Source organism: Augochlora pura, chromosome 3 (assembly GCF_028453695.1).
Source record: "Augochlora pura isolate Apur16 chromosome 3, APUR_v2.2.1, whole genome shotgun sequence".
Taxonomy (NCBI): Eukaryota; Metazoa; Arthropoda; class Insecta; order Hymenoptera; family Halictidae; genus Augochlora; species Augochlora pura.
In genome coordinates, this window is record NC_135774.1 from 21,163,110 (window position 1) to 21,176,617 (window position 13,508).

A 13,508-nucleotide genomic window follows, 5' to 3' on the forward strand; every position below is an offset into this window, starting at 1 on the left:
CATGATAACCAATAATTTAATATCAATTATTAAGATAAATGTCTTAGATTGTACTGTCGTAAGCTTCAATGTTACTATACAGGGTGGGGCAAATAAAGCGTTACAAAGCAATATCTCCATTATCGTTAATGATACGCGAAAATGCTTGAGGAACAAATTGTTTGGTTCAACGGGGCACATGTTGTGGTGGAAATGGTTTTTTTTTAAAGGTCATATTTTTTGAGATTTGAAGGTCATCGATGTTTTTTCAAATGGATCTATGTATTTGTTTTTCGTTGTAACACTTTATTTGCCCCACCCTGTATAATTTCTAAATATTACTTAACCCTTTGCGGTCGAGTGGCGACTCCAAAGCGTCGCTAAAAATGATCATGCCACGGTTCAAAATAATTTTTATCAAATTTACTTATATTCAAAAAATTGTTAACAGCTGTTAACTGTTGCGCGAGTCGCAAAAGTTAATTCCACAATGTATAAAATGCACTGAGTTCTATCAAGTGAAACACTATTAGTCTGAAAATATATTTTGGATTTCCAGTTGAAATGGCTCCGACTGCAAAGGGTTAAAACTCGTTATGACATTATCGGACAGAACTTTCTGGTAGACCTAATATAATAAATGTTATAATAGAATGCTCCCGATACATTCCCTTCATTTATCCTTTATTCTGCAATATTTCAGCTTCAATGGAAAAGAAGAAAACGGTATCACCTTATCTCATTTCTATCAAAAATTCGACGATTTACACAGAACTTCGCTGCGCGCCGAGCGCGTTTGCGGAGGGAGGGAGAGAGAGTAACGCGGCAAATCAGCTTCCGGGGACGCGGGAATTTCATTACTAATAGCAATTCCACTGTTATCGTTATCTAGTATTTTCTCCTCCACCGGCGGAAGATTAGACTGCGGGCACCCGGTGAAAGAGGGCCAAGAGAACAAAGGAGCCGAATGAATCAAAGGGATTCGACCGACCGTTTCTTATCAAACTTGCCGTGAAATCTGCCGTATTGTTCCCTCCCCGGTAATCTGTCGCGCATCGCCGTAATGAAGTGGAATGACTTGAATGGAGTTCCCGGGATATAGGAAACGCAGTCATTAATCGGTAGAATTCATTTTACTTCCCATTCCCTTAAGTTCGACGTAGCCGCGTCGCGAATGCTGTCCGAGATCCGCTGCCGAGCGACGAGCTTTAAAGACGCGCGTTACTACTCGCTCGCGAAACGACTAAATCTGGCACCTGGCAAACTGAGAACTTAATCGCGCTGCCATTCTAAACGGGTTGCTGTTGGGATTACCAGGTTGGCATGAACAAATAATACTTTACATATTACGTGTTTATTCGAACACCAACAGAATGAAATACAAGTCTATCGGATATAACTTATTACTATTTACACATTACACTATATTATACTATATGACTATATTGAAACAATGAAGGCTGGAAAACTGTTAATCTGCAGGAGCTGTTTCTGCAGGCACAATTTTGTAGAGCAGAAACAGCTCTATCGAATTAATATTATACATTTTGTCAAACAGCAACATATCGTTGCAAAATAAAAGAAAATATAAAAACGCTTACGAACTTAGTCCCCAACCCAATATTTCTTTAAATATCAAATATCTTTCGCGATCAATAAAATTAATCGAATCGAAATAGAAACGAAAATATAACATTGAGCTAAATTTTTACGGCCAAATATGCCCGATCGTTAAACTGTTAATAAATAATAAACCGATTCTGCTGAAATTGGACAAGTTCGCATATTCGCAGGAAATAAATCCAATGAAAAGTTCATTTACCTGTTACCGTTTCGATCGCGATATAATTTGAATATAATACGTGAAAGCTTCGTGTACGCGCCGTTAAGGGTCGGACGCGTGAGGAACGGCGCCACTGACGCGGAAGAACTTAGAAAAGTAATTTCTAACCTTAAATTGTGCGATATGAAAACTGAGGAAAGCAGGAACGTTTAATCGCCGATTCTCTAATTTTAGGTTAGTATATAAGTTGTAAATAGGGTTAGAAAAAAGGGGAAAATCGTACAAAAAAAATTAATAAACTCTAATTTTAGACGAATCCATTGACGTTTCCTTAATCCTACACCCAAGAAGAAAAAGAATCGAAAGCATATTATATACGTAATATAGTTTTAATACAACGACTCTGCTCTCGCCGAGAATGAAAGGAAACAAGGAGTCGTAGAAATCTGAAACGCGCATTGTGAGACTACGGCGAGTCAAAAATCATTTTTATTGGAGAACGGAACATAAAAGTTCCAGTTCAAATGATGCTTTGATAGCGAGAAGGATAAGAACCCGGAGCAATTTACTGTTGTTGCGGCATAACGAACCTCGTGGCTGTCGGATTATTAATTTACTGTACGGATGAGCTTTGTACGAGTACCATGTGTTTCCATTGTGCGTCACTTTGTCTTTAGCGAACCAACCGGGAATCAAAAGATGGTAGAAGAAGTCCATTTCAAAAGAGAAATGAGCAGGGAATCTCCTTTTCGCCGTAACTTTGTCGCGGTAAAGAGTATTCTTGCAACGAGACTCGACAATGGACATATCGTCGCGAAGAAATAGAATATAAGATAAGGAACATTTAATTTTACACGTAGAATCAAACGAGAATTCGTGTCACCATAACTAAAAATCGAATGTTTTCAACTTAATCAACTATTGTATTTATTCGATGAAATTCGTAAAACAGACATTCGAATTGCTTGACTACTAACCCTTTTGCACTCGAACGGTGACCCTGAGGCACCACTAAAATCATTCTATCACATTTCGAAATAATTTTTATACTAATAAAGTTTGAAGTATAAAAAATTGTTAACTGTAACACTGTTGGTACGAGTCATAAAAATCAATGTCATACAATATATTTATATTATATATATAGAGTATAATATAAAAAAAACATTTATGTATTGCATAAAATACATTTTGTCACGTAAAATGGAAATGCTATAAGCTAAGAAAATTATTTTAGATTTAAAGTTAAAATGGCTTCGAGTGCAGAGGGTTAACTGAAAATCGCTGTAATCAAAGATTGAATATTTCTAAACGTCGTTCTCATTATGTTTCGACTTCGGTAAAATTTTTAAAAGAAGAATCAACTGTTTGCTTGACAATGTTCTTATAAAAATAAATTCGGAAATTATAGAATTATATGTAATTGTCTGATCATTACTCGAGCAGAGTCATGTGTTCACAAAATGGTGGGACGAGACGTCGATTCGTCACAAAAGCGATCTCAAGGCACCGTATCCGACGGAAACAACAGCACAATGATCGATCAGAGGCGGATCATAAATCTGCGTCGGACAAAAAGGAACAATCGATGAAAGCGTGAATTTGACTTGGATCGATACAGCTTAGCACTCGGCGCGAGTCTGGAGAATGGCTTTGGTTCCGCGGAACGTCGGGAACGTGAAATCTATGCGGATAGAGTATATCGACTGGCCGTGGAAAAAAGTCGATAAAATTGATTTCGCCCGGCGGAACGTGGCGGCGCGGGGTGGCGAATATTGGACGGTCTCACTCGCAAGTATCGGAGTTAATCACGGAAAATGAATACGGGACCGCGAGACCGCGTAAAATGTGGTCGCCGGCCTCGCGATCTGCTAACTTTATTAATCTTAATTTAATCGCCGCATATATTCTAAAACGACGAGAGAGCGCGGCCGGAACCAATTTTGGTAGTTCGATACGGCCGTAAAATAGGCCGCGCAGGATCGCGGCTTCGTTTTATTAAATTCTCTCGCGCGAAAGCTGTCGCCGGATCAAATTTAATGATACATTATCGTTAAGCGACGGGGCGATAAAAACGTGTCCGCCGAAATGCTTTTTGATCTCGCACGGCCCGCCGAGGGGAGCTTTTACCTCGCGATACGTCTAGTTGGCGCAACGAATCACCGGTTTCTGAAAAAGTCGTCGCCGGTGGTGAAATGCGACCGCGGGCTCGATTCGACGCGAGCCTAATCGGAGAACGGCGAAAATTCGAGACGCGTTCCACCCGTATTATTCTCGGAACGCAGAAACGGTTGGGATAAATACTGAAAATGTTAATTCCATAACGCTCGCGATGTCCGTTCATCGTGGGACGTTCATTCTGTCGGGGAAAACGGTAGCCGAGCAGAGCGGGATACATTAATGCCAGGCGTGCGCTCGTTCCCCTTAAAAATACATTGTAATTTCTCTTGTTTAATTTGAAAGCGTTTCTACCAGAAATATGTGTAAACGTGTCCGACAGATATCAAAAGCGGTTAATTACGCTACGACTTCGACTACGTTGTATAACAAATCGTAGAATTGGATTGCGGTGGAACACCGCGTGTAAGCCAATAAACGGCCTCGGAATCGCATCGGCTTCGAATAAAATTACTGCCTCATTTCCATCGATTCTTACGCATTTCTATATTCGCGGAATTAACGCTTTCACCACCGTGCAATTATTTTCTCGGATCTGAGAATTCATTTAGCACGCCGATCTATGGTACCTTCCTATTTCGACCAGGAACCGCGAAACGGGGAAGTGTTCGTTCGACTGTTCAATTGTAATTTGATTAAATGAAATACTTTCCGGTTACGAAACTTGATAGATTGTCGACGCGGTTGCTAAAGTATCAAGAAAGTCTCTGAAGTCTCTTGAAATTAATGTTTTTAACCTTATTCAAAGTCGCGTCTGTGAAGATGACGACTACACAGCAGATCTTTATGCGAAATAAAAATTACCCTCAACAAGACTGCGATAAAGAAACGTCGAGCCAAAGCATATTTTTTCAGTTAACCCTTTGACTACTGTTGGCGCCTATTGGCGTCCGAAACATGTTGGCTTCCTGGTACTGTAGGCGCCAATAGGCGTCAAGATCAAATTTCGCCCCCGTTTATTATTCAATTTGATTAATTATATATTGTGTAATATTTATGTTATATATTGCAAAAAAAGCTTAAAATTATTGTCCACTTCAAGTAACAATAGTTTATTGTAATAAAATTCAATACATTGAATATTTTAATACACTTCCTCAGAAATGCATGTCTAACGAAAAACTACGGCCGTGCCAAAGATTGCCGTAGCCAAAGGGTTAATAGATTTAGCAAGTTGAAAATAATATGACGGCGTGTATGCTTAAAATCCGCTGTCTAATGACAATATCAGAAGATTCTTGTTTGATTTTGATTTTGATTTTGATTTTGATTTTGAGAACATAGCTTAACTGCTCGAGCGTGTTTTCGAAGAAAAGTATCTTCTTATGGATATTGTATTAATGTCTATAAATTAATATTAAATATTAGATATTAATATCTATAGATTAATGTTAAATATTAGATATTAATATCTATAAATTAATACTAGACATTAGATATTAATATCTATAAATTAATACTAAACATTAGATATTAACATCTATAGATTAATACTAGATATTAGATATTAACATCCATAGATATTAATTACTTTTCAGCCTAAATTGAAATTTCTTTAAGACAAGCATGTTCAATGTTCGCACGCTTTTTAACCGCATGCGCACAATTAAATTTGACTGTTACAAAATCTGACAGTTCACTGCCACCCGTTACGATATACTCAAGGAGGATAGTCTTCTTCGAACATTGATTACAAGTGAATGTTATGTAGTGCTTTGTAATTAGTAAAACGTTACTTACGATGTTTGACGTGCAGCCTAGGAACGGGATCTTGCGGCCAAGCCACGTTTTGCGCGGCTAAGCTGATTAGCGCCAAAATTCGCAGCGATGTGCTCATTTTGGAAGCGAGTGGCCCTGCAGGGTATCTTATGAATCAGCGGTAGCTTTCAATCCTCATCGCCGCTCCGATCGTCATACCTAGAAACAAATGATAGAAACAAATTAATAGCGGGGGTGCAGGAAACCGATATAGCGTTGATATAAATTGCCAACACAATTAAGTTCAATGTTTTTTGTTCGTCTGCATGTATATTTTCAGCGGAAATTTACGTAACAATTAATATTTTCTTGCACCTTATATTGTGTTTAGTTCTCTAGTTGTATAACTAGATATCTTTAGAACACCGAAGGCTCGAATTTAACCCTTTGCACTTCGTTGTCTTCTCTCGGGGGACATCGTAATTCTAGTATATGACTAAACATTAAAATTTATTAGCGATTTGCAACTATTCCTCTTTGTCTACAAATTCATATAAATCGAATATTATTATAATAATATTATATATACATATACATATATAAATATATAACGTATACTATATAATAATATAAATGTTCATAAGCGCTGGTAGGTAACATCCATGATGGCGCGGAGTGCAATAGATTAATATGAAGTTCATAAAAATGAGAATAACGTATAAATCCCAAATATCTCTAATTTGCTTTTACTTCTTTTTTACTGTATTTATGCTAATATAATTTACTATACCGTTATTATACTATACTATTATTATAGTTGAATCTGTGATAGCTTGGTCAACTTAGATTAAACTATTAAAGTACATAAGGTTTTCTTTAAATAATTTCGTAGTTGAGAACAAATACATAATGAAAATATTACTTATAGATACACCGATTCTCTTGGCAAGAAACCGACTCGTCACGGAAAATGATACATAAATCACCCAACTGTCGAAGATCTTATTAATTGGCTTATTCCAGTCGCTACTCGAATTCGGAGCAACGCGGTTCGTTTCCCTGCGAACCGCTTAGATTACGTTCAATTATTCGCTTCGTCCATCATGCCCCGAAACCCTTGCGACTCATAATTCCCCCGAGATCTATCAGAATTACGAGACTCGCGGGGCTCGCAGAATGCTCCAGTCCAATTGTAGGGGCAACGACACGCTCAAAGTTCTCAAGAACGCATTAAGCCACCGAAACAACTAGACCCAACAGACTCTCCGAATCCGGCCTAGTCTAATTATTGTTGAATGATAAGAAATAAAACATTTCGAAAGCACGCACCATTTTGCTAGAATGATCGCAGCTCCGAGTTTATATCTAACTGAAGGAAGCTCAAAAGAAATCGAATTTTTAACTCTTTGCACTGGAATGGTGACACTGAGGCGTCACTAAAATTATTATATAATGTTCCAAAATAATCTTAATGACAATAAAGTTTAAATTTAAAAGATCGTTGAGTAGTAAAAGTGCGCATTATTGCATAGAATGGAAATACTGTGAGCCAGAAAATTATTTCACATTTACAGTTGAAATGGCTTCGAGTGCAAAGGGTTAATATATAGTTTAAACGAAGAGCTGTCGCTTAAGTTTTGTAGCGCGGCTGAATCTTGCAAAATTACTGAATTTAAAAAAAAGATTCGCTTCTTTTTGACATCTGCTTTCCGAGAGAAAATCTAACCTCCAATTTCAAGGGCTGTTTTCGCCCCTTCAATATGAATGGTTATTGATACATTTACGTAACTTGAATGTACGCTTTGAGCTTTGTCGTTGGACCAAGATGACAGATTTCGAGATTGCTCAAACCCAAAACCCTCAAAGATGATGCGATCGCCAAGATCCAGCAAACTCCACGGATCCACAAGACTCGCTTAAAAACCCCACGGAGTCGCAAAATACTCGAGACCGTGGCACCCCCAAGTCATCTCAAACACACCAAACTTTGGAAACCCCTCAGTCTGGGGAGTTTAATGGGTGTCAAGGGACTTTGGCGTGCGTAAGATCCGAGAAGTTGAAGTGGAGAGTAGTCTAGAGAGTTTGGAGATCTTATGAATCTGGAGAATCTTGAGGGTCCCATGGTTCTGGGGGATCTAGATAATTTGTGAGGTCTCTCGGAAGTGTCGGGAATCTGGGAAAAGTCTACGGGTGGACTTGAACGATACAGCGGTTACGGATTCTGGATAGCGTCGAGGACCTTATTTCCCTTTTTTGGAGATCTGATAATCCGAGAGATCGTACGGGGTTCGCGGCTACCGGCAGTCTCAACGTCCGAGATTGCTAAAAGACATTAAGAACGCGATAACTGTGGAAGAATTTGTGATTTAAAGCAGCTTTTATTAAGATTTCGAAAATTCGAGTTGGCCAAGTTGTAGAGTTTGTAACTAGGCTGCGGATTTTTATGCAAAATAAAGATCGTCTGCTTCAACTGCAAGAAGTAATAATATAATAACATTTCTAAAAATTTTGATGTTTTTGCTATTTGACCTACTTGCCGATCTGCATATTAATAATTGTGATATACAATGTTCAATTTGTTACTGCGATATTCAAGTTTTGCACATTGTTAAAGGAATCATTGTTGTTGACGAAACTATTGCAGAGTGCATAACATCATTTATTACAAACATAGACTATGCGAAGAGTCAAGTTAAGTTTCGATTTAGAAGAAATTGACGATTATATTTAGCAGATTACGTATGGAATTATCATCACACAAGAATATTGTAGTATTTATAACATCCATTAAAATTTGTATACCGACAACGAGTACGCCGAATACAAAACTGAAACAGCATCAGAAAAATCGAAGAACAATGTCACAATATTTTCAACTTATTATGATTGTTAAAAGAAAAAATGAATTTTCGTGTAACTTATATTATTTTCGTCTCACAATCACCTCAGACAATTTTTATATCGACGAAAAATTCGCCTCGCAGCATTCAAATAAATCGCACGAATTTGTCACCAGCAAACGTTCTCCACGTTAAAGACGCGAACAATTCTTGAATCGTCTCGACGCTCAACCGAAATCCAGGTCGACAAGCGCGAGTTCTTCAATAACGTCGCAGGAGTCTGTCCGGAAACAAAAATAAGCGGTTGTCTATTTAATTATTTTTATACCGATGCAGAGGTGTACCCGCCTCCTGAAATATTCAAATAATCAGACGAATTTGTTTCCGCCGGCGCGGACAAGTTTCGCGCGCGTGGTCCCGTTAAAAATGCAGACATTTCTTAAATCTCTCCGGTTCTTAACAAGGGTGAAGCTCGTTGCAAGTAGGAGGAAAAGTGTCTTTGTTCTTCTCTTTTTTTTTTTTTCGTGGGGAACTTATACATGCGCGACTTCTTGCACAAGCCGAGGCGCCGCCTACTAGAACGAGATAGGGCAAGACGGAGGGTGGGGGAGAGAAAGGGAGGGAGGGAGAGGGAGGAAAGAAGGTAGCAGGTAAGATAAAAGGCTAACGAAGGAGGAGAACACCGCCGACTCGAAGCCAGTGCGGTAACGACGATGAACAAGACGACGATGGTATGCATTATGCAGAGAGGTCGCCAGCTGGAACTACTATTTGTCCTGGTGCTTCGCAGCCGACTGCCGCGCTACGACTTCGAATACACTCGCGATTAGGTGGAAAATCGGGTCCTACGCGCGCGTACAGAGATTTCCGTTGAATCGGGGCTGCATATCTAACACCGCTAACAAACCACCGCCACCGCCGTCGGGGTGTGTCTCGCACGCACAAGGCGTTTCGGAAATCCGAATTTCAACAACTGTATTTCTCACGCGTTCGCCGGTCTTTGCGTTCCGCGGCCTTTGACCCTCTCGCGATCCCGATAATTCCGCAATTCTGCTCCAGCCGGAGGATATACGATTACAGAGGGAAGTCGGCAAATATGGACATTGCCATTGCATAGCAGTCGCGGGGGGAGGGGGGGGGGGGGGGGGGGGGAGGGGGGGGGGGGGAGGGAGAGCAGTATCTCGTGGCAAAGATAAGTAACTATATTTTTAATTTAAATTAATTTGATGTACGATACTATAACCAAAGAATTTAAATAAAGAAATCAAAAAGATTATATCGTGAAAATAATTACTGTTTTATTTAATTGCGTATATATAATAAAATTGTTTTCGATAATACTGTTGCACGTATTATCTTGTATTTTATCTTATATTTTCATATCTTCTATATTTGAATGCATAACTTATAGACGCTGTGGCTCTCACTTTTTTAAATTATTTCGGTATTCGCAATTGTTTACAGTGTGGCAAATTTAGAACCGTGCGTTCTTTTCCCAGCGCTAAGTTCAACTAGCTTTTTCCAATTATTAGAACAACTCGAATAGACAGTAACACTTTTATGGAGTACCGCCCACCGTCCCGAATGATTAATGGTCGTTGCACCGGTATAGACTAATGTTCCTCCGCTGTAAATAAAACAGGATCGACCGCGTCCAACATTAACAAAACGCTCGCGAGCGGATGATGAAATCCTGCACCGGACATTCAACAAGCAACAACATTCCTTCGTAGTAGTACACGTACAGGGTGCGGCCGAAAGAAGAGAGAAATTAGTTTTCTTTTTCTTTTTCATTTTGCGAGAAAATTGTGCTTAAAAATTTCTTTTCACATAACCTTGTCATCGAATGGAAAATCCAATCAAACTGATTTCGGAAATATATCATGGTTTTTTTTTGTCGAGCAAAGAATGCGATAAAATTAATCATAGAAATATCAGATTGATTTTCAAACGAGAAGTGCAATAAAATAGATTTAGGAAATATCGGATGAATTTTTAAACGAGGAATGCGATAAAAACTGATCTTGGAAATATCGGGATGAACTTTCGAACAGGCGATGCAATAAAATAGATTTTGTATATGCGAGATGAATTTTCAATGAAAGAATGCGATCGAACCGATCTCGATAATATCAGATGAATTTTCAAAACCGAACGGTGCGGTAGAATTCAACTGGTAAATATCCGGGGAGTGTTTTCAAACAGGAAAATTTAATATCGATCTGAAATATCAGACTTATGCATTCATAAGGTATGCGTGCGAGAATTTTTTACAGTTCGCATGTCAATCCGACATGTCAGCCGTGTTTGCATCTATTAATGCCCGTAAACAGCGGAGTCTGTTATTTCGTAGGAATGTTTCGTATGAATTAATTCGTGCGTAAGAATTAATAGCAGAGAATTTATTTGATCGACGAGACGCAGACGACGTGTCATGAATACAAATCCACGATTGCAACGCGCCAATTAAAAGGCTATTTTGTTTCAGTAGGGTAATTCGAGCGATTATATATAGTTGTCGGCAAAAGGTTTCGATACGTACGAATAATTAAAAACATTTAAGCAAATAATCTGAAAACTTTTCAGCCGATTAAAATCAATCTCGTATTGCCAAACGTTATAATTTTTTCTGCGATAATTTCTAAATTGACTCGCATTGCTGGGGAATATTTTAGCACCTGATACGAAACCAGCACGCGATTTCAAGTCGCTAAAATAAGAAAATTCTATGCTACTCGAAACCCTGTTCAAATTCAGCGCAAATTCCAGGCTGTGAGAAAATGCCTTTCACACGTTTTTAACCAACCTGCCGTTCGGAAAAATCATCTCCCCCGGTTACATTGTTCGCCGGGGCACAGCCGCTTGCATAACTTCGTCTTAACGTTCGAAAATTATTTGCGCGGCGTTATTATTAACGCTATCAAGTCTGACGGTGGTGGTGGTGGTGGTGGTGGTGCACGGCGATATTAACCTGTTGGTTATCGAACGAATAAACTGTTCCGCGACAAGCCGATAAATTCCAATCTCTATCGCGTGAACAGGAATGATCTTGACGGCGGCGCAATAGTTGCACACGGAACGATAATAAATCGAACGAAAGCCCTAACGTGTTCCCAGGAGGCCGCTCAAAATCGGTGGGGGAGACAATGTGCCGCGCAACACGGCAAACTGTGCGCGAAGCTGTGCGCGAAGGTGTACGCATCCAAGGGAATTGATCGCTAGTGATGGGATCAAATATAGATATTGCAAGTGAGTACAAACCCTTTCATTGTGCATGTAATTTACCGAGATCTGCAATGCATTTTTAAACGTTCGTTTTCCAGGTTCAGACTTTCGGTTCTTTTGTCATTTCAAATAATAGAAAAATTAGAAAAGAAAGTGTCATAGTCATTACAATAAACTAATTCAAGTTGGTTGTTCCAATTTTAGTGAAGTTAATGCGTTTTAGACGACGCTCGAGTTGTATAAACGATCCGCTCGGACGAAAGCTGCGAAAGAAATTGTCCCGCAACGGAATTAATAAAACATCGTTATTCCCGAGCAGCGATAAAAACCCGTAGAAAGAATCTTGTCCGTAGAAAATGATTCGAATCCGTAAGTGTATACATTGAACTTGGCGGGATCCCTGCTAGCCGGTGTTAGGCGTGGCCGCCCTATTTCCGAGACGCGGATGAAGTGTGGATTGAGAGTCACTTCTCTTCCAGCATCGTCACCGTCGGGTTTCCGATTCCCCGCGGTAGGTAGCCACTGCAACGAAACGAGACTTTCTCCCACGTCAGACAAGTCACGAGCCATCGCGTCGTTACGACCCGCCCAGCCACTGCTCGCCCCGATCCGATCGGAAACCCTCGCCCCGCGCGAAAAAAACTACCCGATTTAATTTTCCTCATCGGATCGGTGTCGTGGCTGACGAAACCTGAGGGAAAAGAGATTGTAAAATCAGGCAAACAGATCTCGGGCGGAAGTTCGAGGACGCCGCGACGCCGACACGTACAGGCTTCTGCACCCGCGGACGACGTGTTCCCGGTAGCGTTCAGAGTCCCGTGGATCGAACACATTCGCGCCGGTCGCGATCTTCGAGGGCCAAGAAAATTAAACTGCGCCGACTCGACGCGGCGAAAAACATTCGCCGAGATCCTGTCCTGGGACCATTTTACGACCACCCTTCTCCCGGGCGAACGATGCAAAAATCATGCCGCGAGCCGTGTTACTCGGCAGAGTTGATTTTAGACCGGGTTAGATCTAAACATCCGGCCACTAAAACTCTATGGTCCATTCGCGAAAGCGGCCGGGGCGCTACGCGTCGTACCACATCTCGCTGCGAAACTCGTCCCTCCGGATTGTACGCGAGGAAATTGATTTCTCTTTAGTAGCTTGGCTAATAGAGTCGTTGGAGGGACGATGAAACGCAAGAAAGACGCTCCTTTTAAACGTTCGACGGCGTTTCGAGTCTATATTATCGTAAAACAAAGCTACCTGGAAATTTCGTATTTTTTAATAATTTCTGTATAATTTTTTGTAGCTAGAAAGTAGCAGGGCTGTTACATGAAATCATTATCGACTAATTTATAAGAAAAATGATCACTGAAGCGGTATTTCTCGAAGGCGGTATGCTGAAACAATGGATACGGTAGCGCGATTACTTGTCCGATGCACTGAAAATTCTTCAAATTTGGTTACGTGTAACTTTCATTATATTTTAATTTATTTTAATATATTTTAATTTAATTTATTATAGTATGCATGTTTAAATTCATCTTGTCGACAAATCTGCAGAATAGAGATTGAGTATAATTTTAGAAAGGACACCTAATTGTCTATAGCTTTAACCCTTCTTTGCATGATTTTTCCTATTTTTTTTAAATAAATCAGGTTGATGTAATTAATGCTCTAGATTAAAGGAAAAATATTTAAAAAAATCCTAGTATAAATAAGAATTTGAATTATTTAAAAAACAGTATGATGGAAATTTACATCATTATGCATTGTTACATATATAGCTCAGTACTAAATAAATCAAAAGATATTGT

General features: G+C 39.6%; 1 protein-coding gene across 3 annotated transcripts in view; it reads right to left on the reverse strand.

Moving 5' to 3' along the window:
* Positions 1-13,508, reverse strand: part of LOC144468085 (semaphorin-1A) — a 678,833-nt gene that overhangs the window by 570,368 nt on the left and 94,957 nt on the right. For all 3 annotated transcript variants that reach the window (XM_078177255.1, XM_078177256.1, XM_078177254.1), the window contains exon 2: positions 5,681-5,857. In XM_078177255.1, coding sequence (XP_078033381.1) covers positions 5,681-5,777 — 97 coding nt within the window. In that variant the 5' untranslated portion in view covers positions 5,778-5,857. The remainder of the gene's footprint in view (positions 1-5,680; positions 5,858-13,508) is intronic.